At 51.6% G+C, this 24,917-nt stretch overlaps 1 protein-coding gene across 1 annotated transcript in view; it reads left to right on the forward strand.

Moving 5' to 3' along the window:
- LOC130357557 (ecto-ADP-ribosyltransferase 5-like) overlaps positions 1–24,917 on the forward strand; it is a 72,730-nt gene that overhangs the window by 46,775 nt on the left and 1,038 nt on the right. The window contains exons 3-4 of the mRNA XM_056560256.1: positions 6,749–7,454; positions 18,984–19,028. Of these exons, the coding sequence (XP_056416231.1) occupies positions 6,749–7,454; positions 18,984–19,028 (751 nt within the window). The remainder of the gene's footprint in view (positions 1–6,748; positions 7,455–18,983; positions 19,029–24,917) is intronic.

Consider the following 24,917-nt stretch of genomic DNA (forward strand, 5'->3'; position numbering starts at 1 on the left):
CACCATCACCCCTGACATAAGGCTCTACACTTGTACACCATCACCCCTGACATAAGACTCTACACTTGTACACCATCACCCCTGACATAAGGCTCTACACTTGTACACCATCACCCCTGACATAAGGCTCTACACTTATACACCATCACCCCTGACATAAGGCTCTACACTTGTACACCATCACCCCTGACATAAGGCTCTACACTTGTACACCATCACCCCTGACATAAGACTCTACACTTGTACACCATCACCCCTGACATAAGGCTCTACACTTGTACACCATCACCCCTGACATAAGACTCTACACTTGTACACCATCACCCCTGACATAAGGCTCTACACTTGTACACCATCACCCCTGACATAAGACTCTACACTTGTACACCATCACCCCTGACATAAGGCTCTACACTTGTACACCATCACCCCTGACATAAGACTCTACACTTGTACACCATCACCCCTGACATAAGGCTCTACACTTGTACACCATCACCCCTGACATAAGGCCCTACACTTGTACACCATCACCCCTGACATAAGGCTCTACACTTGTAGACCATCACCCCTGACATAAGACTCTACACTTGTACACCATCACCCCTGACATAAGGCTCTACACTTGTACACCATCACCCCTGACATAAGGCTCTACACTTGTACACCATCACCCCTGACATAAGACTCTACACTTGTACACCATCACCCCTGACATAAGACTCTACACTTGTACACCATCACCCCTGACATAAGGCTCTACACTTGTACACCATCACCCCTGACATAAGGCTCTACACTTGTACACCATCACCCCTGACATAAGACTCTACACTTGTACACCATCACCCCTGACATAAGGCCCTACACTTGTACACCATCACCCCTGACATAAGGCTCTACACTTGTACACCATCACCCCTGACATAAGACTCTACACTTGTACACCATCACCCCTGACATAAGGCCCTACACTTGTACACCATCACCCCTGACATAAGGCTCTACACTTGTACATACACTTGTACACCATCACCCCTGACATAAGGCTCTACACTTGTACACCATCACCCCTGACATAAGGCTCTACACTTGTACACCATCACCCCTGACATAAGACTCTACACTTGTACACCATCACCCCTGACATAAGGCCCTACACTTGTACACCATCACCCCTGACATAAGGCTCTACACTTGTACACCATCACCCCTGACATAAGGCTCTACACTTGTACACCATCACCCCTGACATAAGGCTCTACACTTGTACACCATCACCACTGACATAAGGCTCTACACTTGTACACCATCACCCCTGACATAAGGCTCTACACTTGTACACCATCACCCCTGACATAAGGCTCTACACTTGTACACCATCACCACTGACATAAGGCTCTACACTTGTACACCATCACCCCTGACATAAGCCTCTACACTTGTACAGCATCACCCCTGACATAAGGCTCTACACGTGTACACATCACCCCTGACACAAGGCTCTACACTTGTACACCATCACCCCTGACATAAGGCTCTACACTTGTACACCATCCCCCCTGACATAAGGCTCTACACTTGTACACCATCACCACTGACATAAGACTCTACACTTGTACACCATCACCCCTGACATAAGGCCCTACACGTGTACACCATCACCCCTGACATAAGACTCTACACTTGTACACCATCACCCCTGACATAAGGCTCTACACTTGTACACCATCACCCCTGACATAAGGCTTTACACTTGTACACCATCACCCCTGACATAAGGCTCTACACTTGTACACCATCACCCCTGACATAAGGCTCTACACTTGTACACCATCACCCCTGACATAAGACTCTACACTTGTACACCATCACCCCTGACATAAGGCCCTACACTTGTACACCATCACCCCTGACATAAGGCTCTACACTTGTACACCATCACCCCTGACATAAGGCTCTACACTTGTACACCATCACCCCTGACATAAGGCTCTACACTTGTACACCATCACCCTGACATAAGGCTCTACACTTGTACACCATCACCCCTGACATAAGGCTCTACACTTGTACACCATCACCCCTGACATAAGGCTCTACACTTGTACACCATCACCCTGACATAAGGCTCTACACTTGTACACCATCACCCTGACATAAGGCTCTACACTTGTACACCATCACCCCTGACATAAGGCTCTACACTTGTACACCATCACCCCTGACATAAGGCTCTACACTTGTACACCATCACCCCTGACATAAGGCTCTACACTTGTACACCATCACCCCTGACATAAGGCTCTACACTTGTACACCATCACCCCTGACATAAGGCTCTACACTTGTACACCATCACCCCTGACATAAGGCTCTACACTTGTACGCCATCACCCTGACATAAGGCTCTACACTTGTACACCATCACCCCTGACATAAGACTCTACACTTGTACACCATCACCCCTGACATAAGGCCCTACACTTGTACACCATCACCCCTGACATAAGGCTCTACACTTGTACACCATCACCCCTGACATAAGGCTCTACACTTGTACACCATCACCCCTGACATAAGGCTCTACACTTGTACACCATCACCCCTGACATAAGGCTCTACACTTGTACACCATCACCTCTGACATAAGGCTCTACACTTGTACACCATCACCCCTGACATAAGGCTCTACACTTGTACACCATCACCCCTGACATAAGGCTCTACACTTGTACACCATCACCCCTGACATAGGGAACTACACTTGTACACCATCACCCCTGACATAAGGCTCTACACTTGTACACCATCACCCCTGACATAAGGCTCTACACTTGTACACCATCACCCCTGACATAAGACTCTACACTTGTACACCATCACCCCTGACATAAGGCTCTACACTTGTACACCATCACCCCTGACATAAGGCTCTACACTTGTACACCATCACCCCTGACATAAGACTCTACACTTGTACACCATTACCCCTGACATAAGGCTCTACACTTGTACACCATCACCCCTGACATAAGGCTCTACACTTGTACACCATCACCCCTGACATAAGGCTCTACACTTGTACACCATCACCCTGACATAAGGCTCTACACTTGTACACCATCACCCCTGACATAAGACTCTACACTTGTACACCATCACCCCTGACATAAGGCCCTACACTTGTACACCATCACTCCTGACATAAGGCTCTACACTTGTACACCATCACCCCTGACATAAGGCTCTACACTTGTACACATCACCCCTGACATAAGACTCTACACTTGTACACCATCACCCCTGACATAAGACTCTACACTTGTACACCATCACCCCTGACATAAGACTCTACACTTGTACACCATCACCCCTGACATAAGGCTCTACACTTGTACACCATCACCCCTGACATAAGGCTCTACACTTGTACACCATCACCCCTGACATAAGGCTCTACACTTGTACACCATCACCCTGACATAAGGCTCTACACTTCTACACCATCACCCCTGACATAACACTCTACACTTGTACACCATCACCCCTGACATAAGGCCCTACACTTGTACACCATCACCCCTGACATAAGGCTCTACACTTGTACACCATCACCCCTGACATAAGGCTCTACACTTGTACACCATCACCCCTGACATAAGGCTCTACACTTGTACACATCACCCCTGACATAAGACTCTACACTTGTACACCATCACCCCTGACATAAGACTCTACACTTGTACACCATCACCCCTGACATAAGGCTCTACACTTGTACACCATCACCCCTGACATAAGGCTCTACACTTGTACACCATCACCCCTGACAAAAGGCTCTACACTTGTACACCAACACCCCTGACATAAGGCTCTACACTTGTACACCATCACCCCTGACATAAGGCTCTACACTTGTACACCATCCCCCCTGACATAAGGCTCTACACTTGTACACCATCACCCCTGACATAAGGCTCTACACTTGTACACCATCACCACTGACATAAGACTCTACACTTGTACACCATCACCCCTGACATAAGGCTCTACACGTGTACACCATCACCCCTGACATAAGACTCTACACTTGTACACCATCACCCCTGACATAAGGCTCTACACTTGTACACCATCACCCCTGACATAAGGCTTTACACTTGTACACCATCACCCCTGAAATAAGGCTCTACACTTGTACACCATCACCCCTGACATAAGGCTTTACACTTGTACACCATCACCCCTGACATAAGACTCTACACTTGTACATCATCACCTCTGACATAAGACTCTACACTTGTACACATCACCCCTGACATAAGACTCTACACTTGTACACCATCACCCCTGACATAAGGCTCTACATGTGTACACCATCACCCCTGACATAAGGCTCTACACTTGTACACCATCACCCCTGACATAAGACTCTACACTTGTACACCATCACCACTGACATAAGACTCTACACTTGTACACCATCACCCCTGACATAAGGCTCTACACTTGTACACCATCACCCCTGACATAAGGCTCTACACTTGTACACCATCACCCCTGACATAAGGCTCTACACATGGGCACCATCACCCCTGACATAAGGTCCTACACTTGTACACCATCACCCCTGACATAAGGCCCTACACTTGTACACCATCACCCCTGACATAAGGCTCTACACATGGACACCATCACCCTTGACATAAGGCTCTGCACTTGTACACCATCACCCCTGACATAAGGCCCTACACTTGTACACCATCACCCCTGACATAAGGCTCTACACATGGACACCATCACCCCTGACATAAGGCTCTACACTTATACACATCACCCCTGACATAAGGCTCTACACATGGACACCATCACCCCTGACATAAGGTCCTACACTTGTACAGCATCCCCCCTTACATAAGGCTCTACACTTGTACACCATCACCCCTGACATAAGGCTCTACACTTGTACACCATCACCCCTGACATAAGGCTCTACACTTGTACACATCACCCCTGACATAAGGTCCTACACTTGTACACCATCACCCCTGACATAAGGCTCTACACTTGTGCACATCACCCCTGACATAAGGCTCTACACTTGTACACCATCACCCCTGACATAAGGCTCTACACATGGACACCATCACCCCTGACATAAGGCCCTACACTTGTACACCATCACCCCTGACATAAGGCTCTACACATGGACACCATCACCCCTGACATAAGGCTCTACACTTGTACACCATCACCCCTGACATAAGACTCTACATTTGTACACCATCACCCCTGACATAAGGCTCTACACATGGACACCATCACTCCTGACATAAGGCCCTACACTTGTACACCATCACCCCTGACATAAGGCTCTACACATGGACACCATCACCCCTGACATAAGGCCCTACACTTGTACACCATCACCCCTGACATAAGGCTCTACACACGGACACCATCACCCCTGACATAAGGCTCTACACTTGTACACCATCACCCCTGACATAAGGCCCTACACTTGTACACCATCACCCCTGACATAAGGCTTTACACTTGTACACCATCACCCCTGACATAAGGCTCTACACTTGTACACCATCACCCCTGACATAAGGCTCTACACATGGACACCATCACCCCTGACATAAGGCTCTACACTTGTACACATCACCCCTGACATAAGGCTCCACCACCTAAGTAGGCATGATACACAAAAACATTTTGCTGCTAGGGCAGCTTCTTTTGGGGGTGTGGGAACATGTGTCTATATTGATTGCCCCTATTTACACCTTCTTTTTCATTTTTTGCTGTACACTACATGGACAAAGGTATTGGTCCTACACAATTTACTATAGAGCCTGGAGAACCTCTTTGTGAAGGAGGAGGCTGGGTATGCCATGGTGGGGATTGGGTGTGGTTGGGGGCATGGCTTAATACAGTCTTTTTTTTTAAGGCTGCATTCACATCACGATTTCTCCATCCGACCTGAGTACACGATTTTTATAACTTAAAATCGTATGAAATTGTATATAAAGTCGGATCCATTGACCTCCATTAAAAAATCGGATCCATTACACATCCGATTTGATCCGCATCCGATTTCACACGATTTTTGTTCGGGTCTGAAATCGGGGTTGACAACGATTTCAGACCTGAACAAAAATCGTGTGAAATCGGATGCGGATCAAATCGGATGTGTGTAATGGATCCGATTTTTTAATGGAGGTCAATGGATCCGACTTTATATACAATTTCATACGATTTTAAGTTATAAAAATCGTGTACTCAGGTCGGATGGAGAAATTGGAGAAATCGTGATGTGAATGCAGCCTTACTTGGTTTGCTTGGTGTGCCCTCTAGGCCATTTCCTCTTTGCTTTCCTAAAATGTTGGGAGGTAGACTCATACTGAACTCAAGTAGGGAAAATCTGCCGTTTTCCTTCCCCCAATGGCCCCATAGCTTCATCTATAGCACTCTCCAATCTGGCCTTCCAAGCTGTTGTGAAACTACAACTCCCAATATCTGACAGCCACAGGTTGTAGACATTCTATGGTACCAATGAAGTTCCAAGCCAACTAAAAGGATCTTACCTGTATGCATTACCTTCACTGTGTTTGCTCCTCCTCCCCCATTGTCTCATTTTTACATTTTCCGGCTGTGGTTTCTCTTCTTCATTGTGCAGATTCATAAAGTTTTTTTCTTTTACTTTATACTTTTCCATTTGTTTGTTTGTTTTTTTTAGGAAGATTTTGAGACTGAATCTTTAGACCTCGCAAGGCAAGCCTTCGATGACCAATATTTGGGGTGCAGACAGGAAATGGAGCAAAAACTGGAAAAAGATAATGTTCTTAACATTGAAATTGGAAAAAATAGGAAATTGAAGAGGGCCTGTAAAGATGGCATGGCCGCATGGACCGAGAGGAAGAGCCACCTAAATGACAAACTTCCTCCAGGGTTTGAAGACAACCACGGGATCGCTTTGCTTACCTACACGGGTTTCATAAGAGGAGAGTTTAACAATGCCGTGAAACGAGCAGGAAAGTCCCACAACAGCTATATGGATGATTTCGGCTTCAAATGGCTCCACTTTTATCTCACCACCGCTCTCCAGCTCCTACGAAAGACTGAGCTGTACGGTGAATACACAGTCTACGGTGGGATTGACCATGACATCCAGGTCCCTGTAAACACCTACATCAAGTTTGGCTACTTCTTCTTTACATCCTTAGATGAGGAGAACGCGGCCATTATGGGCAATGACTCTTTAATAGTTATAGACAAATACCGCGGGGTCAATATAGAAAAGTTTTCCCAATATGAGGCAGAAAGAGAGGTTCTGGTCCCGGGATACGAGGTGTTCAGTCTCTCCCCGACAAAAGAGGAGGGTCGCTTCAAACTGAAGACTACAGGGATGTATTGCAGCAACATTAACTGTGCTTATATTAAAGGTAGGTACTGCCTTATTAACCCTTGGAAAGGTTTTTCCAGAGCTTGTTCAGAAGATCCATCGGGCTATGCATTGACACTTAAAGGGGTACTCCTCCCCTAAACATCTTATCCCCTATCTAAAGGATAGGGGATACGATGTCTGATCGCGTGGGCCCCCCACCATCTTGGCTGTGGCATCCCAGACATCTGGTGCACAGAGCGAACTGTGCTCTGTGCCTGATGAGTGGCGATGTGGGGCGGAGGCTCGTGACATCACGCCCCGCTTGTGCCATCAGGGCCATGCCCCCTCAATGGAAGTCTATGGGAGAAGGGGCGTGGCCGTGACGGCACTAGCGGGGCGTGGCCGCGATGTCATGAGTCTCCGGCGCTGAACCTGATACTCTAAACGAATGCAGAGTGCAGCACGGAGATCGCGGGGGTCCCCAGCAGCGGGACCCCTGCGATCAGGCAACTTATCCCCTATCCTTTAGATAGGGGATAAGATGTCTAGGGGCAAAGTACCCCTTTAACTCCTTACACTTTCACCCCCCTACCCTGGTCCAGGAAGTGTAAGGCTAAATCAGAGTCGTCACTCAAATCCAAAATTAGGAAAACCCTTTGATTGTAACAGGCACCAGGTCATTCTTCATCTCCCCTATGGGGGTGGGCAGGAAGAATGGACACTTGTTATAAGGATTCACTCACAGATTCCTACTGACTTTTCTACAGACATGTCAAAAGTTTTAATCGGATGAGGCCCGGGTCTCCAGACCCCACAGTAATAGATTAATATTGTCATCATCTAATGTGCCGTGATCCCGAACGAGCCCCCAAGTTTTTGGAATGGTAGAGTGGAACAGGGAGAAAGGGATTGTATATATTCTCTACTAGGTTCCCTAAGTTCATATGTTTTGCTAAAAGTGACTTGGGCTTTGTTATTTAGTAATTCTTTCATATCTAGATAGAGCTCTCTGGCTCCCCAACTTTTTACGTAATACAGGCTCCATAAACTTATATTGAAGCCCATCATTTACATAGAGTCAGGGAGAGCAGTGAACCAGGGAGTGAAGTGCTCAGTCATGTGGTGTTTCTCCCAGCTTTATCTAGTGATTGGTGGGGGTCTGAACACCCTGACCTCAACCGATCAAAATATTTTTCACATTACTGTATGACAGGACAAAAGTGTTTTAAAGTGACAGTGACACTTAAAGTTCAACCCTTTAAAGAATTATTTACTTATAAAATATCCACTATACAACAAAGCACAAGACACTTAAAGGACAAGTATCATGAATGAAAACAGGAGCGCGTCACGACCCCCGCCTGAAGCGGTAGCCGCCACGCCCCCTCCATATAGCTCTATGGGAGAGTCGTTTAGCAATCTTCGGCTCTTCCATAGAGCTTTATGGAGGGGGTGTGGCAGCTCCCGCTTTGGGCGGGGGTCGTGTCGCGCTCCTGTGCTAGAGGCCTGGAGCTCCAAACAGAAAATCGTGGGGGTCCCAATTGCTCGGACCCCCGAGATCTAAAACTTATCCCCTATCCTTCAGATTTTTTTTCAAGTTTTCATTCATGATACTTGTCCTTTAAAGTAAAGTATGGGAAGTTTAGGAATCCAGTAGAGCATCCATACAGCCTCTTTTTACTTGTTTCACTCCACCATTCCTAAATTGTGGGGGCTCGTCCGGGATGATGGAATGTCACATGATGAGGATATAACATGTAACATCATCATTATTTCAGTTTTGGGGGTATACAGGGGAATGAGCCCTATGAGAGCATACTCTTAAGAGATCATTGCATCTGCTGACAATAACTTTCAGAGGGCTCCAAGGGTTTTGCCGCTTTTACATTTTTTACACATTCTATGCGTGTGCTGAATCTCCAGTTTTGGAAACTTCCGGGTTTCCGGGACTGGGGACGTGACGTTACGCCACGCCCCCTCCATTCATGTCTATGGAAGGGGGCGTGATGGCCGTCACGCCCCGTCCCATAGACATGAATGGAGGGGGCGTGGAAGTTTCCGAAACTTTTTTTATGAGAGATTGATTCTTCCATGAAATGTTTTTTTCTTACATTGTTGTGTCAACCGATCAGACAAAACAGTAAAATTATCTACCAAATTTTATGTAGACCAGGGTTTCTCAACCAGGGGTACGTGCACCCCTATGGGTACGCCAAGGGTTAGGTGGGGGTACGGCAATTCGCTGACAAACACCGGCCATGCATTGACCGTATTTGTCAGCGCAGAGCGGGGATTGGTCACCGCGGCAGCTCACTATATTGTACCGCGGCCGAAGCTGTGGCCACTTTACGTGAGCTGCAGTGGCTGCCGTCCCTGACGTTGCGCGGAGGTGCCAGCACAACGCAGAAGGACATCACGCGGCCTTCCTACTCCTGCCAAACAGGATAGACACAGGCCTGGTAAGTATAAACTAAGTGTAACACCGCAGTATGGGAGGGTGTGATTGTATGTATCTCATATATTGGCCCAGGGGGATCGGGGGGGGGGGGGGGGGGATAATGGCACAAGGGGATTAAGATGGAGGGGAGGTAATGGTGCAAAAGGGGATCAGAGAGAGGGGGGAATAATGGCACAAGGGGATCAGAGGGAGGGGGAATAATGGCACAAGGGGATCAGAGGCAGGGGGGAATAATGGCACAAGGGGATCAGAGGGAGGCGGGAATAATGGCACAAGGGGATCAGAGGGAGGGGGGAATAATGGCACAAGGGGATCAGAGGGAGGGGGGAATAATGGCACAAGGGGATCAGAGGCAGGGGGGAATAATGGCACAAGGGGATCAGAGAGAGGGGGGAATAATGGCACAAGGGGATCAGAGGGAGGGGGGAATAATGGCACAAGGGGATCAGAGGCAGGGGGGAATAATGGCACAAGGGGATCAGAGGGAGGCGGGAATAATGGCACAAGGGGATCAGAGGGAGGGGGGAATAATGGCACAAGGGGATCAGAGGGAGGGGGGAATAATGGCACAAGGGGATCAGAGGCAGGGGGGAATAATGGCACAAGGGGATCAGAGGCAGGGGGGAATAATGGCACAAGGGGATCAGAGGCAGGGGGGAATAATGGCACAAGGGGATTAAGTATCACATTAGAAAGGTAAGCACACGCCATTATGAAATTAAGTACTTTTATGACTTATTTTATCCACGGGTACCCCTGACGCATAAGTTTCACGCGAGGGGTGCCCACGGACATACTGTCACCCTTTGGGGGTACAGTCGCAAAAAAGGTTAAGAACCACTGGTGTAGACATCATCCCCCCCCAATGCCAACAAAATAATAAGACCATTGAAGGTGGGCACCAAGATGTGGCTTGTGAAGTGCGGCCTCCATGGATGGACTTGTTTCTCCAGGATATCCCATAGGTGTTAGATCGAATGAGATCTGGGGAATCTGGAGATTGAGTCACCTCCTTAAAGGTAGAATTTTTTTTTTTTAAATGAACTGGTGCCAGAAAGTTAAACAGATTTGTAAATGACTTCTATTAAAAAATCTTCACCCTTCCAGTACTTTTTAGCAGCTGTGTCACGATGCCGGCTGGCAGGAGGTGGATCCTCTGTGCCAGAGAGGGATAGCGAGGACCGTGCTAGTGGACCGGTTCTAAGACACTACAGGTTTTCACCAGAGCCCGCCGCAAAGCGGGATGGTCTTGCTGCGGCGGTAGTGACCAGGTCGTATCCACTAGCAACGGCTCACCTCTCTGGCTGCTGAAGATACAGAAGATAGGCGAGGTACAAGGGAGTAGGCAGTAGCAAGGTCGGACGTAGCAGAAGGTCGGGGGCAGGCGGCAAGGTTCGTAGTCAAGGGAGACAGCAAAGGTACTGGTACACAGGGTATAAACACACAAAGAACGCTTTCACTGGCACTAAGGCAACAAGATCCGGCAAGGGAGTGCAAGGGAGGAGACTAGATATAAGCAGGGAACAGGTGGGAACCAATTAAGCTAATTGGGCCAGGCACCAATCATTGGTGCACTGGCCCTTTAAGTCTCAGGGAGCTGGCGCGCGCGCGCCCTAGAGAGCGGAGCCGCGCGCGCCAGCACATGACCGCAGGAGACGGGAACGGGTAAGTGACCTGGGATGCGATTCGCGAGCGGGCGCGTCCCGCTGTGCGAATCGCATCCCCAACGGCCATGAGAGAGCAGCGCTCCCGGTCAGCGGGACTGACCGGGGAGCTGCAGGGAAAGAGACGCCGTGAGCGCTCCGGGGAGGAGCGGGGACCCGGAGCGCTAGGCGTAACAGTACCCCCCCCCTTAGGTCTCCCCTTCTCTTTATCGGGTAACTGCCTCCCCTGGGATGAGGACACCGGGAAAGGATGGAGGGATTCCTCAACGGCAGGCAGAACCGCAGGAGTAGGAATGGGGAGAGAGGGCAGAGGGCGGGACCTGGCACGGGGCAGTGTGACACCAGGACGAGGGCCATGAGGGGACACAGAAGCTTGCCTGATGGAACTGGGAGGGGGGGAGGGGCATTTCCTGTGGCAGGCAGAGTCCTTAATGACCTTAGGGGGACCAGATACAGGAGGAACCACAGAGTTACGGCAAGGGTTACTGGGAACCGGTTTTAGACAGTTCTTGGAACAAGAGGACCCCCAACTCTTGATCTCCCCAGTGGACCAATCCAGGGTTGGGGAATGAAGTTGAAGCCAGGGAAGTCCAAGGAGAATTTCCGAGGTGCAATTGGGGAGGACCAAAAGTTCAATCCTCTCGTGGTGAGATCCGATGCTCATAAGAAGGGGCTCCGTGCGGAAACGTATGGTACAGTCCAACCTGGCTCCGTTGACCGCGGAAATGTGGAGTGGCTTGACAAGACGGGTCACCGGAATACGGAATTTATTCACAAAGGAGTCCCGAATAAAATTCCCAGAAGCTCCAGAGTCCAGGCAGGCCACGGCTGAGAGGGGAGAGCTGGCTGAAGTGGAAATCCGAACAGGTACCGTGAGACGTGGAGAAGCCGACTTGGCATCAAGAGACGCCACACCCACGAGAGCTGAGTGCGAGCGTGCGTTTCCCAGACGTGGAGGACGGATTGGGCAATCCACCAGAAAATGTTCAGTACTGGCACAGTACAAACAAAGATTCTCTTCCTTACGGCGATTCCTCTCTTCCAGGGTCAGGCGAGACCGATCCACTTGCATGGCCTCCTCGGCGGGAGGCCTAGGCGCAGATTGCAGTGGAGACTGTGGGAGAGGTGGCCAGAGATCTAAGTCTTTTTCCTGGCGGAGCTCTTGATGCCTCTCAGAAAAACGCATGTCAATGCGAGTGGCTAGATGAATGAGTTCATGCAGGCTAGCAGGAGTCTCTCGTGCGGCCAGAACATCTTTAATGTTGCTGGATAGGCCTTTTTTAAAGGTCGCGCAGAGAGCCTCATTATTCCAGGAAAGTTCAGAAGCAAGAGTACGGAATTGTATGGCGTACTCGCCAACGGAGGAATTACCCTGGACCAGGTTCAGCAGGGCAGTCTCAGCAGAAGAGGCTCGGGCAGGTTCCTCAAAGACACTTCGAATTTCCGAGAAGAAGGAGTGAACAGAGGCAGTGACGGGGTCATTGCGGTCCCAGAGCGGTGTGGCCCATGACAGGGCTTTTCCAGACAGAAGGCTGACTACGAAAGCCACCTTAGACCTTTCAGTAGGAAACAGGTCCGACATCATCTCCAAGTGCAGAGAACATTGCGAAAGGAAGCCACGACAAAACTTAGAGTCCCCATTAAATTTGTCCGGCAAAGACAGGCGGAGGCTAGGAGTGGCCACTCGCTGCGGAAGGGGTGCAGGAGCTGGCGGAGGAGATGATTGCTGGTGAAGTTGCGACTGAAGTTGGTGCACAATGGTGGACATTTCTGACATCTGGTGGGTTAGATGGGCGATCTGTCGGGCTTGCTGGGCGACCACCGTGGTGATATCAGAGGCAACTGGCAGGGGAACCTCAGCGGGATCCATGGCCGGATCTACTGTCACGATGCCGGCTGGCAGGAGGTGGATCCTCTGTGCCAGAGAGGGATAGCGAGGACCGTGCTAGTGGACCGGTTCTAAGACACTACAGGTTTTCACCAGAGCCCGCCGCAAAGCGGGATGGTCTTGCTGCGGCGGTAGTGACCAGGTCGTATCCACTAGCAACGGCTCACCTCTCTGGCTGCTGAAGATACAGAAGATAGGCGAGGTACAAGGGAGTAGGCAGTAGCAAGGTCGGACGTAGCAGAAGGTCGGGGGCAGGCGGCAAGGTTCGTAGTCAAGGGAGACAGCAAAGGTACTGGTACACAGGGTATAAACACACAAAGAACGCTTTCACTGGCACTAAGGCAACAAGATCCGGCAAGGGAGTGCAAGGGAGGAGACTAGATATAAGCAGGGAACAGGTGGGAACCAATTAAGCTAATTGGGCCAGGCACCAATCATTGGTGCACTGGCCCTTTAAGTCTCAGGGAGCTGGCGCGCGCGCGCCCTAGAGAGCGGAGCCGCGCGCGCCAGCACATGACCGCAGGAGACGGGAACGGGTAAGTGACCTGGGATGCGATTCGCGAGCGGGCGCGTCCCGCTGTGCGAATCGCATCCCCAACGGCCATGAGAGAGCAGCGCTCCCGGTCAGCGGGACTGACCGGGGAGCTGCAGGGAAAGAGACGCCGTGAGCGCTCCGGGGAGGAGCGGGGACCCGGAGCGCTAGGCGTAACAAGCTGTATGCTATGGAGGAAATTATTTTTTGTCTTGTGCACAGTGCTCTCTGCTGACACCTCTGTCTGTAGGTTTGCTATGAGGATTTTCTCCTGCTCTGGACAGTTCCTGATACTGACAGAGGTGTCAGCAGAGAGCACTGTGCAAAAGACAAAAAAGAAATTCAAAAAGAAAAGAATTTCCTCTGTAGCATACAGCTGCTAAAAAGTACTGGAAGGGTCAATATTTTTTAATAAGTTTTTTTTAAAGTAATTTACAAATCTGTTTAACTTTCTGGCACCAGTTGATTTAAAAAAAAAAAAAAATGTTTTCCACCGAAGTACCACTTTAATCTCTTTTCCATATTTCTCATTCCTGAAAAATGTTTTCAAGGGGTACTCCAGTGGAAAACTATTTTTTTCTTATCAACTGGTGCCACAAAGTTAAACAGATTTGTAAATGACGTTTATATAAAAATCTTAATCCTTCCAGTACTTATCAGCTGCTGTATCCTCCAGAGGACCATGTATAGTTCTTTTCTGTCTGACCACAGTGCTCTCTGCTGACACCTCTGTCAATGTCAGGAACTGTCCAGAGCAGGAGAGGTGTGCTATGGGGATTTCTTCCTGCTCTGGGCAGTTCCTGACATGGACAGAGGTGTCAGCAGAGAGCACTGTGGTCAGATTGGAAAGAACTACACAACTTCATGTGGAGCATACAGCAGCTGATAAGTACTGGAAGGATTAAGATTTTTTAATAGTAATAATTTACAAATCTGTTTAACTTTCTTGGTCCAGTCAATATGAAAAAAATAGTTTTCCAATGGAGTACCCCTTTAAGTGTAGCTTTAGGGTGTTATCCAGCTTCCCCAGATCTTATCCGATCAATCATCTGTGGGATGTACTGGAGAAGCAAGTCCCATCCATGGAGGCCCCTCAAAGGGACACATCACAGGGTTACAGGGTCCAGGCCTCAGAGGTACACATCACAGGGCTACAGGGTCCAGGCCTCAGAGGGACACATCACAGGGTTACAGGGTCCAGGCCTCAGAGGGACACATCACAGAGCTACAGGGACCAGGCCTCAGAGGGACTCATCACAGGGCTACGGGGTCCAGGCCTCAGAGGGACACATCACAGGGCTACAGGGTCCGGGCCTCAGAGGGACACATCACAGGGCTACAGGGTCCAGGCCTCAGAGGGACACATCACAGGGCTACAGGGTCCAGGCCTCAGAGGGACACATCACAGTGCTACAGGGTCCAGGCCTCAGAGGGACACATCACAGGGCTACAGGGTCCAGGCCTCAGAGGGACACATCACAGGGCTACAGGGTCCAGGCTTCAGAGGGACACATCACAGGACTACAGGGTCCAGGCCTCAGAGGGACACATCACAGGGCTACAGGGACCAGGCCTCAGAGGGACACATCACAGGGCTACAGTGTCCAGGCCTCAGAGGGACACATCACAGGGCTACAGGGTCCAGGCCTCAGAGGGACACATCACAGGGCTACACGGTCCAGGCCTCAGAGGGACACATCACAGGGCTACAGGGTCCAGGCCTCAGAGGGACACATCACAGGGCTACAGGGTCCAGGCCTCAGAGGGACACATCACAGGGCTACAGGGTCCAGGCCTCATAGGGACACATCACAGGGCTACAGGGTCCAGGCCTCAGAGGGACACATCACAGAGCTACAGGGTCCAGGCCTCAGAGGGACACATCACAGGGCTACAGGGTCCAGGCCTCAGAGGGACACATCACAGGGCTACAGGGTCCAGGCCTCAGAGGGACACATCACAGGGCTACGGGGTCCAGGCCTCAGAGGGACACATCACAGGGCTACAAGGTCCAGGTCTCAGAGGGACACATCACAGGGCTACAGGGTCCAGGCCTCAGAGGGACACATCACAGAGCTACAGGGTCCAGGCCTCAGAGGGACACATCACAGGGCTACAGGGTCCAGGCCTCAGAGGGACACATCACAGAGCTACAGGGTCCAGGCCTCAGAGGGACACATCACAGGGCTACAGGGTCCAGGCCTCAGAGGGACACATCACAGGGCTACGGGGTCCAGGCCTCAGAGGGACACATCACAGGGCTACAGGGTCCAGGCCTCAGAGGGACACATCACAGGGCTACAAGGTCCAGGCCTCAGAGGGACACATCACAGGGCTACAGGGTCCAGGCCTCAGAGGGACACATGACAGGGCTACAGGGTCCAGGCCTCAGAGGGACACATCACAGGACTACAGGGTCCAGGCCTCAGAGGGACACATCACAGGGCTACAGGGTCCAGGCCTCAGAGGGACACATCACAGGGCTACGGGGTCCAGGCCTCAGAGGGACACATCACAGGGCTACGGGGTCCAGGCCTCAGAGGGACACATCACAGGGCTACAGTGTCCAGGCCTCAGAGGGACACATCACAGGGCTACAGGGTCCAGGCCTCAGAGGGACACATCACAGGGCTACGGGGACCAGGCCTCAGAGGGACACATCAAAGGGCTACGGGGTCCAGGCCTCAGAGGGACACATCACAGGGCTACAGGGTCCAGGCCTCAGAGGGACACATCACAGGGCTACAGGGTCCAGGCCTCAGAGGGACACATCACAGAGCTACAGGGTCCAGGCCTCAGAGGGACACATCACAGGGCTACAGGGTCCAGGCCTCAGAGGGACACATCACAGGGCTACGGGGTCCAGGCCTCAGAGGGACACATCACAGGGCTACAGGGTCCAGGCCTCAGAGGGACACATCAAAGGGCTACAAGGTCCAGGCCTCAGAGGGACACATCACAGGGCTACAGGGTCCAGGCCTCAGAGGGACACATCACAGGGCTACAGGGTCCAGGCCTCAGAGGGACACATCACAGGGCTACGGGGTCCAGGCCTCAGAGGGACACATCACAGGGCTACAGGGTCCAGGCCTCAGAGGGACACATCACAGGGCTACGGGGTCCAGGCCTCAGAGGGACACATCACAGGACTACAGGGTCCAGGCCTCAGAGGGACACATCACAGGGCTACGGGGTCCAGGCCTCAGAGGGACACATCACAGGGCTACAGGGTCCAGGCCTCAGAGGGACACATCACAGGGCTACGGGGTCCAGGCCTCAGAGGGACACATCACAGGGCTACAGGGTCCAGGCCTCAGAGGGACACATCACAGGGCTACGGGGTCCAGGCCTCAGAGGGACACATCACAGGACTACAGGGTCCAGGCCTCAGAGGGACACATCACAGGGCTACGGGGTCCAGGCCTCAGAGGGACACATCACAGGGCAACAGGGTCCAGGCCTCAGAGGGACACATCACAGGACTACAGGGTCCAGGCCTCAGAGGGACACATCACAGGGCTACAGGGTCCAGGCCTCAGAGGGACACATCACAGGGCTACAGGGTCCAGGCCTCAGAGGGACACATCGCAGGGCTACAGGGTCCAGGCCTCAGAGGGACACATCACAGGGCTACAGGGTCCAGGCCTCAGAGGGACACATCACAGGGCTACAGGGTCCAGGCCTCAGAGGGACACATCACAGGGCTACAGGGTCCAGGCCTCAGAGGGACACATCACAGAGCTACAGGGTCCAGGCCTCAGAGGGACACATCACAGGGCTACAGGGTCCAGGCCTCAGAGGGACACATGACAGAGCTACACGGTCCAGGCCTCAGAGGGACACATCACAGGGCTACGGGGTCCAGGCCTCAGAGGGACACATCACAGGGCTACAGGGTCCAGGCCTCAGAGGGACACATCACAGGGCTACAGGGTCCAGGCCTCAGAGGGACACATCACAGGGCTACGGGGTCCAGGCCTCAGAGGGACACATCACAGGGCTACAGGGTCCAGGCCTCAGAGGGACACATCACAGGGCTACAGGGTCCAGGCCTCAGAGGGACACATCACAGGGCTACAGAGTCCAGGCCTCAGAGGGACACATCACAGGGCTACAGAGTCCAGGCCTCAGAGGGACACATCACAGGGCTACAGGGTCCAGGCCTCAGAGGGACACATCACAGGGCTACGGGGTCCAGGCCTCAGAGGGACACATCACAGGGCTACAGGGTCCAAGCCTCAGAGGGACACATCACAGGGCTACAGGGTCCAGGCCTCAGAGGGACACATCACAGGGCTACGGGGCCAGGCCTCAGAGGGACACATCACAGGGCTACAGGGTCCAGGCCTCAGAGGGACACATCACAGGGCTACAGGGTCCAGGCCTCAGAGGGACACATCACAGGGCTACGGGGTCCAGGCCTCAGAGGGACACATCACAGGGCTACAGGGTCCAGGCCTCAGAGGGACACATCACAGGGCTACAGGGTCCAAGCCTCAGAGGGACACATCACAGGGTTACAGGGTCCAGGCCTCAGAGGGACACATCACAGGGCTACAGGGTCCAGGCCTCAGAGGGACACATCACAGGGCTACAGGGTCCAGGCCTCAGAGGGACACATCACAGGGCTACAGGGTCCAGGCCTCAGAGGGACACATCACAGGGCTACAGGGTCCAGGCCTCAGAGGGACACATCACAGGGTTACAGGGTCCAGGCCTCAGAGGAACACATCACAGAGCTACAGGGTCCAGGCCTCAGAGGGACACATCACAGGGCTACAGGGTCCAGGCCTCAGAGGGACACATCACAGGGCTACAGGGTCCAGGCCTCAGAGGGACACATCACAGGGTTACAGGGTCCAGGCCTCAGAGGGACACATCACAGGGCTATGGGTTCCGGGTCCCGGAGGTGACATTACAGGACTATAGGGTCCGGGCCTCGGGAGTCATAACATGAGAGAAGACACAACATTAGGAAAGGGGCTTTAATGTTGAGGCTGATTTTATACATCATGTACAAATGTTATCTGCTTTTATTTATTCAGGGGAGAGTTCAGCGCTGTCTATCCAGGACTGTGTGACTGCTGCAGGTGAGAACTGTGCCCTAATAATAATAAGAGGGGACAATGACATGAGCAGCAATGACATCCACTGATATAATGGGAGGGAGGGCTACAGCACAGAGTATATAAGGAGAGGGGTCACAGACTGGGGGTCACATAGTGGAAGAAGCAGGGCCCCCAAGAGCACAGAGTATATAAGGAGAGGGGTCATAGACTGGAAGTCACATTATGGAAGAAGCAGGTCCCCCAACAGCTCAGAGTATATAAGGAGAGGGGTCACAGACCGGGGATCACATAGTGGAAGAAGCAGGGCCCCCAACAGCACAGAGTATATAATTAGAGGGGTCATATACTGGGGGTCACATAGTGGAAGAAGCAGGTCCCCCAACAGCACAGAGTATATAAGGAGAGGGGTCATAGACTGGGGATCACATAGTGGAAGAAGCAGGGCCCCCAACAGCACAGAGTATATAAGGAGAGGGGTCACAGACTGGGGGTCACATTGTGAAAGAAGCAGGGCCCCCAACAGCACAGAGTATATAAAGAGAGGGGTCATAGACTGGGGGTCACATAGTGAAAGAAGCAGTTCTCCCAACAGCACAGAGTATATAAGGAGAGGGGTCATATACTGGGGGTCACATAGTGGAAGAAGCAGGGCCCCCAACAGCACAGAGTATATAAGGAGAGGGGTCATAGACTGGGGGTCACATAGTGAAAGAAGCAGGGCCCCCAACAGCACAGAGTATATAAGGAGAGGGGTCATAGACTGGGGGTCACATAGTGAAAGAAGCAGGGCCCCCAACAGCACAGAGTATATAAGGAGACGGGTCATAGACTGGGGGTCACAAAGTGGAAGAAGCAGGGCCCCCAACAGCACAGAGTATATAAGGAGAGGGGTCATAGACTGGGGGTCACATAGTGGAAGAAGCAGGGCCCCCAACAGCACTGAGAATATAAGGAGAGGGGTCATAGACTAGGAGTGATATAGTGGAAGAAGCAGGGCCCCCAACAGCACAGAGTATATAAGGAGAGGGTCAAAGACTGGGAGTCACATAGTGGAAAAAGCAGGGCCCCCAACAGCACAGAGTATATAAGGAGAGCGGTCATAGACTGGGGGTCACATAGTGGAAAAAGCAGGGCCCCCAACAGCACAGAGTATATAAGGAAAGCGGTCATAGACTGGGGGTCACATAGTGGAAGAAGCAGGGCCCCCAACAGTATAGAGTATATAAGGAGAGGGGTCATAGACTGGGGGTCACATAGTGGAAGAAGCAGGGCCCCCAACAGCAAAGAGTATTTAAGGAGAAGGGTCATAGACTGCGGGTCACAGTCATAGACTGGGGGTCACATAGTGGAAGAAGCAGGGCCCCCAACAGCACTGAGTATATAAGGAGAGGGGTCACAGACTGGGGGTCACATAGTGGAAGAAGCAGGGCCCCCAACAGCACAGAGAATATAAGGAGAGGGGTCATAGACTGGGAGTCACATAGTGGAAGAAGCAGGGCCCCCAACAGCACAGAGTATATAAGGAGAGGGGGTCATATACTGGGGGTCATATAGTGGAAGAAGCAGAGCCCCCAACAGCTCAGAGTATATAAGGAGAGAGGTCATAGACTGGGGGTCACATAGTGGAAGAAGCAGGGGCCCCAACAGCACAGAGTATTTAAGGAGAGGGGTCATAGACTGGGGGTCACATAGTGGAAGAAGCAGGGCCCCCAACAGCACAGAGTATATAAGGAGAGGGGTCATATACTGGGGGTCACATAGTGGAAGAAGCAGGGCCCCCAACAGCACAGAGTATATAAAGAGAGGGGTCATATACTGGAGGTCACATAGTGGAAGAAGCAGGGCCCCCAACAGCACAGAGTATTTAAGGAGAGGGGTCATAGACTGCGGGTCACAGAGTGGAAGAAGCAGGGCCCCCAACAGCACTGAGTATATAAGGAGAGGGGTCATAGACTGGGGGTCACATAGTGGAAGAAGCAGGGCCCCCAACAGAACAGAGTATATAAGGAGAGAGGTCATATACTGGGGGTCATATAGTGGAAGAAGCAGGGCCCCCAACCGCACAGAGTATATAAGGAGAGGGGTCATAGACTGGGGGTCACAAAGTGGAAGAAGCAGGGCCCCCAACAGCAAAGAGTATTTAAGGAGAGGGGTCTTAGACTGGGGGTCACATAGTGGAAGAAGCAGGGCCCCCAACAGCACAGAGTATATAAGGGGAGGGGTCGTATACTGGGGGTCACATAGTGGAAGAAGCAGGGCCCCCAACAGCACAGAGTATATAAGGAGAGGGGTCATATACTGGGGGTCACATAATGGAAGAAGCAGGGCCTCCAACAGCACAGAGAATATAAGGAGAGGGGTCATAGACTGGGAGTCATATAGTGGAAGAAGCAGGGCCCCCAACAGCACAGAGTATATATGGAGAGGGGTCATAGAGTGGTGGAAGGAGCATGGCCCCCAACAGCACAGAGTATATAAGGAGATGGGTCATAGACTGGGGGTCACATAATGAAAGAAGCAGGGCTTCCAACAGCACAGAGTAGATAAGGAGAGGGGTCATAGACTGGGGGTCACATAGTGGAAGAAGCAGGGCCCCCAACAGTGCAGAGTATATAAGTAGAGAGGACATAGACTGGGGGTCATATAGTGAAAGAAGCAGGGACCCCAACAGCGCAGAGTATATAAGGAGAGGGGTCATAGACTGGGAGTCATATAGTGGAAGAAGCAGGGCCCCCATCAGCACAGAGAATATAAGGAGAGGGGTCATAGACTGGGAGTCATATAGTGGAAGAAGCAGGGCCCCCAACAGCACAGAGTATATAAGGAGAGGGGTCATAGACTGGGGGGGTCACATAGTGAAAGAAGCAGGGCCCCCAACAGCACAGAGTAGATAAGGAGAGTGGTCATAGACTGGGGGTCACATAGTGGAAGAAGCAGGGCCCCCAACAGTGCAGAGTATATAAGTAGAGAGGACATGTATTCTCTGTGCTGTTGGGGGCCCTGCTTCTTCCACTATGTGACCCCCAGTATATGTCCTCTCTACTTATATACTCTGCACTGTTGGGGGCCCTGCTTCTTCCACTATATGACTCCCAGTCTATGACCCCTCTCCTTATATTCTCTGTGCTGTTGGGGGCCCTGCTTCTTCCACTATGTGACCCCCAGTATAAGGAGAGGGGTCATAGACTGGGAGTCATATAGTGGAAGAAGCAGGGCCCCCAACAGCACAGAGTATATAAGGAGAGGGGTCATAGACTGATGGAAGGAGCAGGGCCCCCAACAGCACAGAGTATATAAGGAGATGGGTCATAGACTGGGGGTCACATAGTGAAAGAAGCAGGGCCCCCAACAGCACAGAGTAGATAAGAAGAGTGGTCATAGACTGGGGGTCACAAAGTGGAAAAAGCAGGGCCCCCAACAGTACCGAGTATATAACTAGAGAGGACATAGACTGGGGTTCATATAGTGAAAGAAGCAGGGACCCCAACAGCGCAGAGTATATAAGGAGATGGGTCATAGACTGGGAGTCATATAGTGGAAGAAGCAGGGCCCCCAACAGCACAGAGTAGATAAGGAGAGGGGTCATAGACTGGGGGTCACATAGTGGAAGAAGCAGGGCCCCCAACAGTGCAGAGTATATAAGTAGAGAGGACATAGACTGGGGGTCATATAGTGAAAGAAGCAGGGCCCCCAACAGCACAGAGAATATAAGGAGAGGGGTCATAGACTAGGAGTCATATAGTGGAAGAAGCAGGGCCCCCAACAGCACAGAGTATATAAGGAGAGGGGTCATAGACTGGGGGAGGTCACATAGTGAAAGAAGCAGGGCCCCCAACAGCACAGAGTAGATAAGGAGAGGGGTCATAGACTGGGGGTCACATAGTGGAAGAAGCAGGGCCCCCAACAGTGCAGAGTATATAAGTAGAGAGGACATAGACTGGGGGTCATATAGTGGAAGAAGCAGGGACCCCAACAGCGCAGAGTATATAAGGAGAGGGGTCATAGAATGGGGGTCACATAGTGGGAGAAGTAGAGCCCCCAACAGCACAGAGTATATAAGGAGAGGGGTCATAGACTGTGGGTCACATAGTGGAAGAAGCAGGGCCCCCCAACAGCACAGAGTATATAAGGAGAGGGGTCATAGACTGGGGGTCACAAAGTGGAAGAAGCAGGGCCCCCAACAGCACAGAGTAGAAAAGGAGAGGGGTCATAGACTGGGGGTCACATAGTGGAAGAAGCAGGGTTCTTCACCAGCACAGAGTATTTAAGGAGAGGGGTCATAGACTCGGAGTCATATAGTGGAAGAAGCAGGGCCCCCAACAGCACAGAGTATATAAGGAGAGGGGTCATATACTGGGGGTCACATAGTGGAAGAAGCAGGGCCCCCAATAGTGCAGAGTATATAAGTAGAGAGGACATAGACTGGGGGTCATATAGTGGAAGAAGCAGGGCCCCCAACAGTGAAGAGTATATAAGGAGAGGGGTCATAGACTGTGGGTCACATAGTGGAAGAAGCAGAGTATATAAGGAGAGGGGTCATAGACTGGAGGTCACAAAGTGGAAGAAGCAGGGCCCCCAACAGCAAAGAGTATTTAAGGAGAGGGGTCATAGACTGGGGGTCACATAGTGGAAGAAGCAGGGCCCCCAACAGCACAGAGTATATAAGGAGAGGGGTCATAGACTGGGGGTCACATAGTGGAAGAAGCAGGGCCCCCAACAGCACAGAGTATATAAGGAGAGGGGTCATAGACTGGGGGTCACATACTGGAAGAAGCAGGGCCCCCAACAGAACAGAGTATATAAGGAGAGGGGTCATAGACTGGGAGTCACATAGTGGAAGAAGCAGGGCCCCCAACAGTACAGAGTATATAAGGAGAGGGGTCATAGACTGGGGGTCGCATAGTGGAAGAAGCAGGGCCCCCAACAGCACAGAGTATATAAGGAGAGGGGTCATAGACTGGGGGTCACATAGTGGAAGATACAGGGCCCCCAACAGCACAGAGTATATATGGAGAGAGGACATAGACTTTGGGTCATATAGTGGAAGAACCAGGGCCCCCAACAGTACAGAGTATATAAGGAGAGGGGTCATAGACTGGGGGTCACATAGTGGAAGAAGCAGGGCCCCCAACAGTACAGAGTATAAAAGGAGAGGGGTCATAGACTGGGGGTCACAAAGTGGAAGAAGCAGGGCCCCCAACAGCAAAGAGTATATAAGGAGAGGGGTCATAGACTGGGGGTCACATAGTGGAAGAAGCAGGGCCCCCAACAGCACAGAGTATAAAAGGAGAGGGGTCATAGACTGGGGGTCACAAAGTGGAAGAAGCAGGGCCCCCAACAGCAAAGAGTATATAAGGAGAGGGGTCTTAGACTGGGGGTCGCATAGTGGAAGAAGCAGGGCCCCCAACAGCACAGAGTATATAAGGAGAGGGGTCATAGACTGGGGGTCACATAGTGGAAGAAGCAGGGCTCCCAACAGCACAGAGTATAAAAGGAGAGGGGTCATAGACTGGGGGTCACAAAGTGGAAGAAGCAGGGCCCCCAACAGCAAAGAGTATATAAGGAGAGGGGTCTTAGACTGGGGGTCACATAGTGGAAGACGCAGGGCCCCCAACAGCACAGAGTATATAAGGAGAGAGGACATAGACTGGGGGTCATATAGTGGAAGAAGCAGGGACCCCAACAGCACAGAGTATATAAGGAGAGAGGACATAGACTGGGGGTCATATAGTGGAAGAAGCAGGGCCCCCAACAGTACAGAGTATATAAGGAGAGGGGTCATAGACTGGGGGTCACATAGTGGAAGAAGCAGGGCCCCCAACAGCACAGAGTATATAAGGAGAGAGGACATAGACTGGGGGTCACATAGTGGAAGAAGCAGGGCCCCCAACAGCACAGAGTATATAAGGA

Source organism: Hyla sarda, chromosome 2 (genome assembly GCF_029499605.1).
Source record: "Hyla sarda isolate aHylSar1 chromosome 2, aHylSar1.hap1, whole genome shotgun sequence".
Lineage (NCBI taxonomy): Eukaryota > Metazoa > Chordata > Amphibia > Anura > Hylidae > Hyla > Hyla sarda.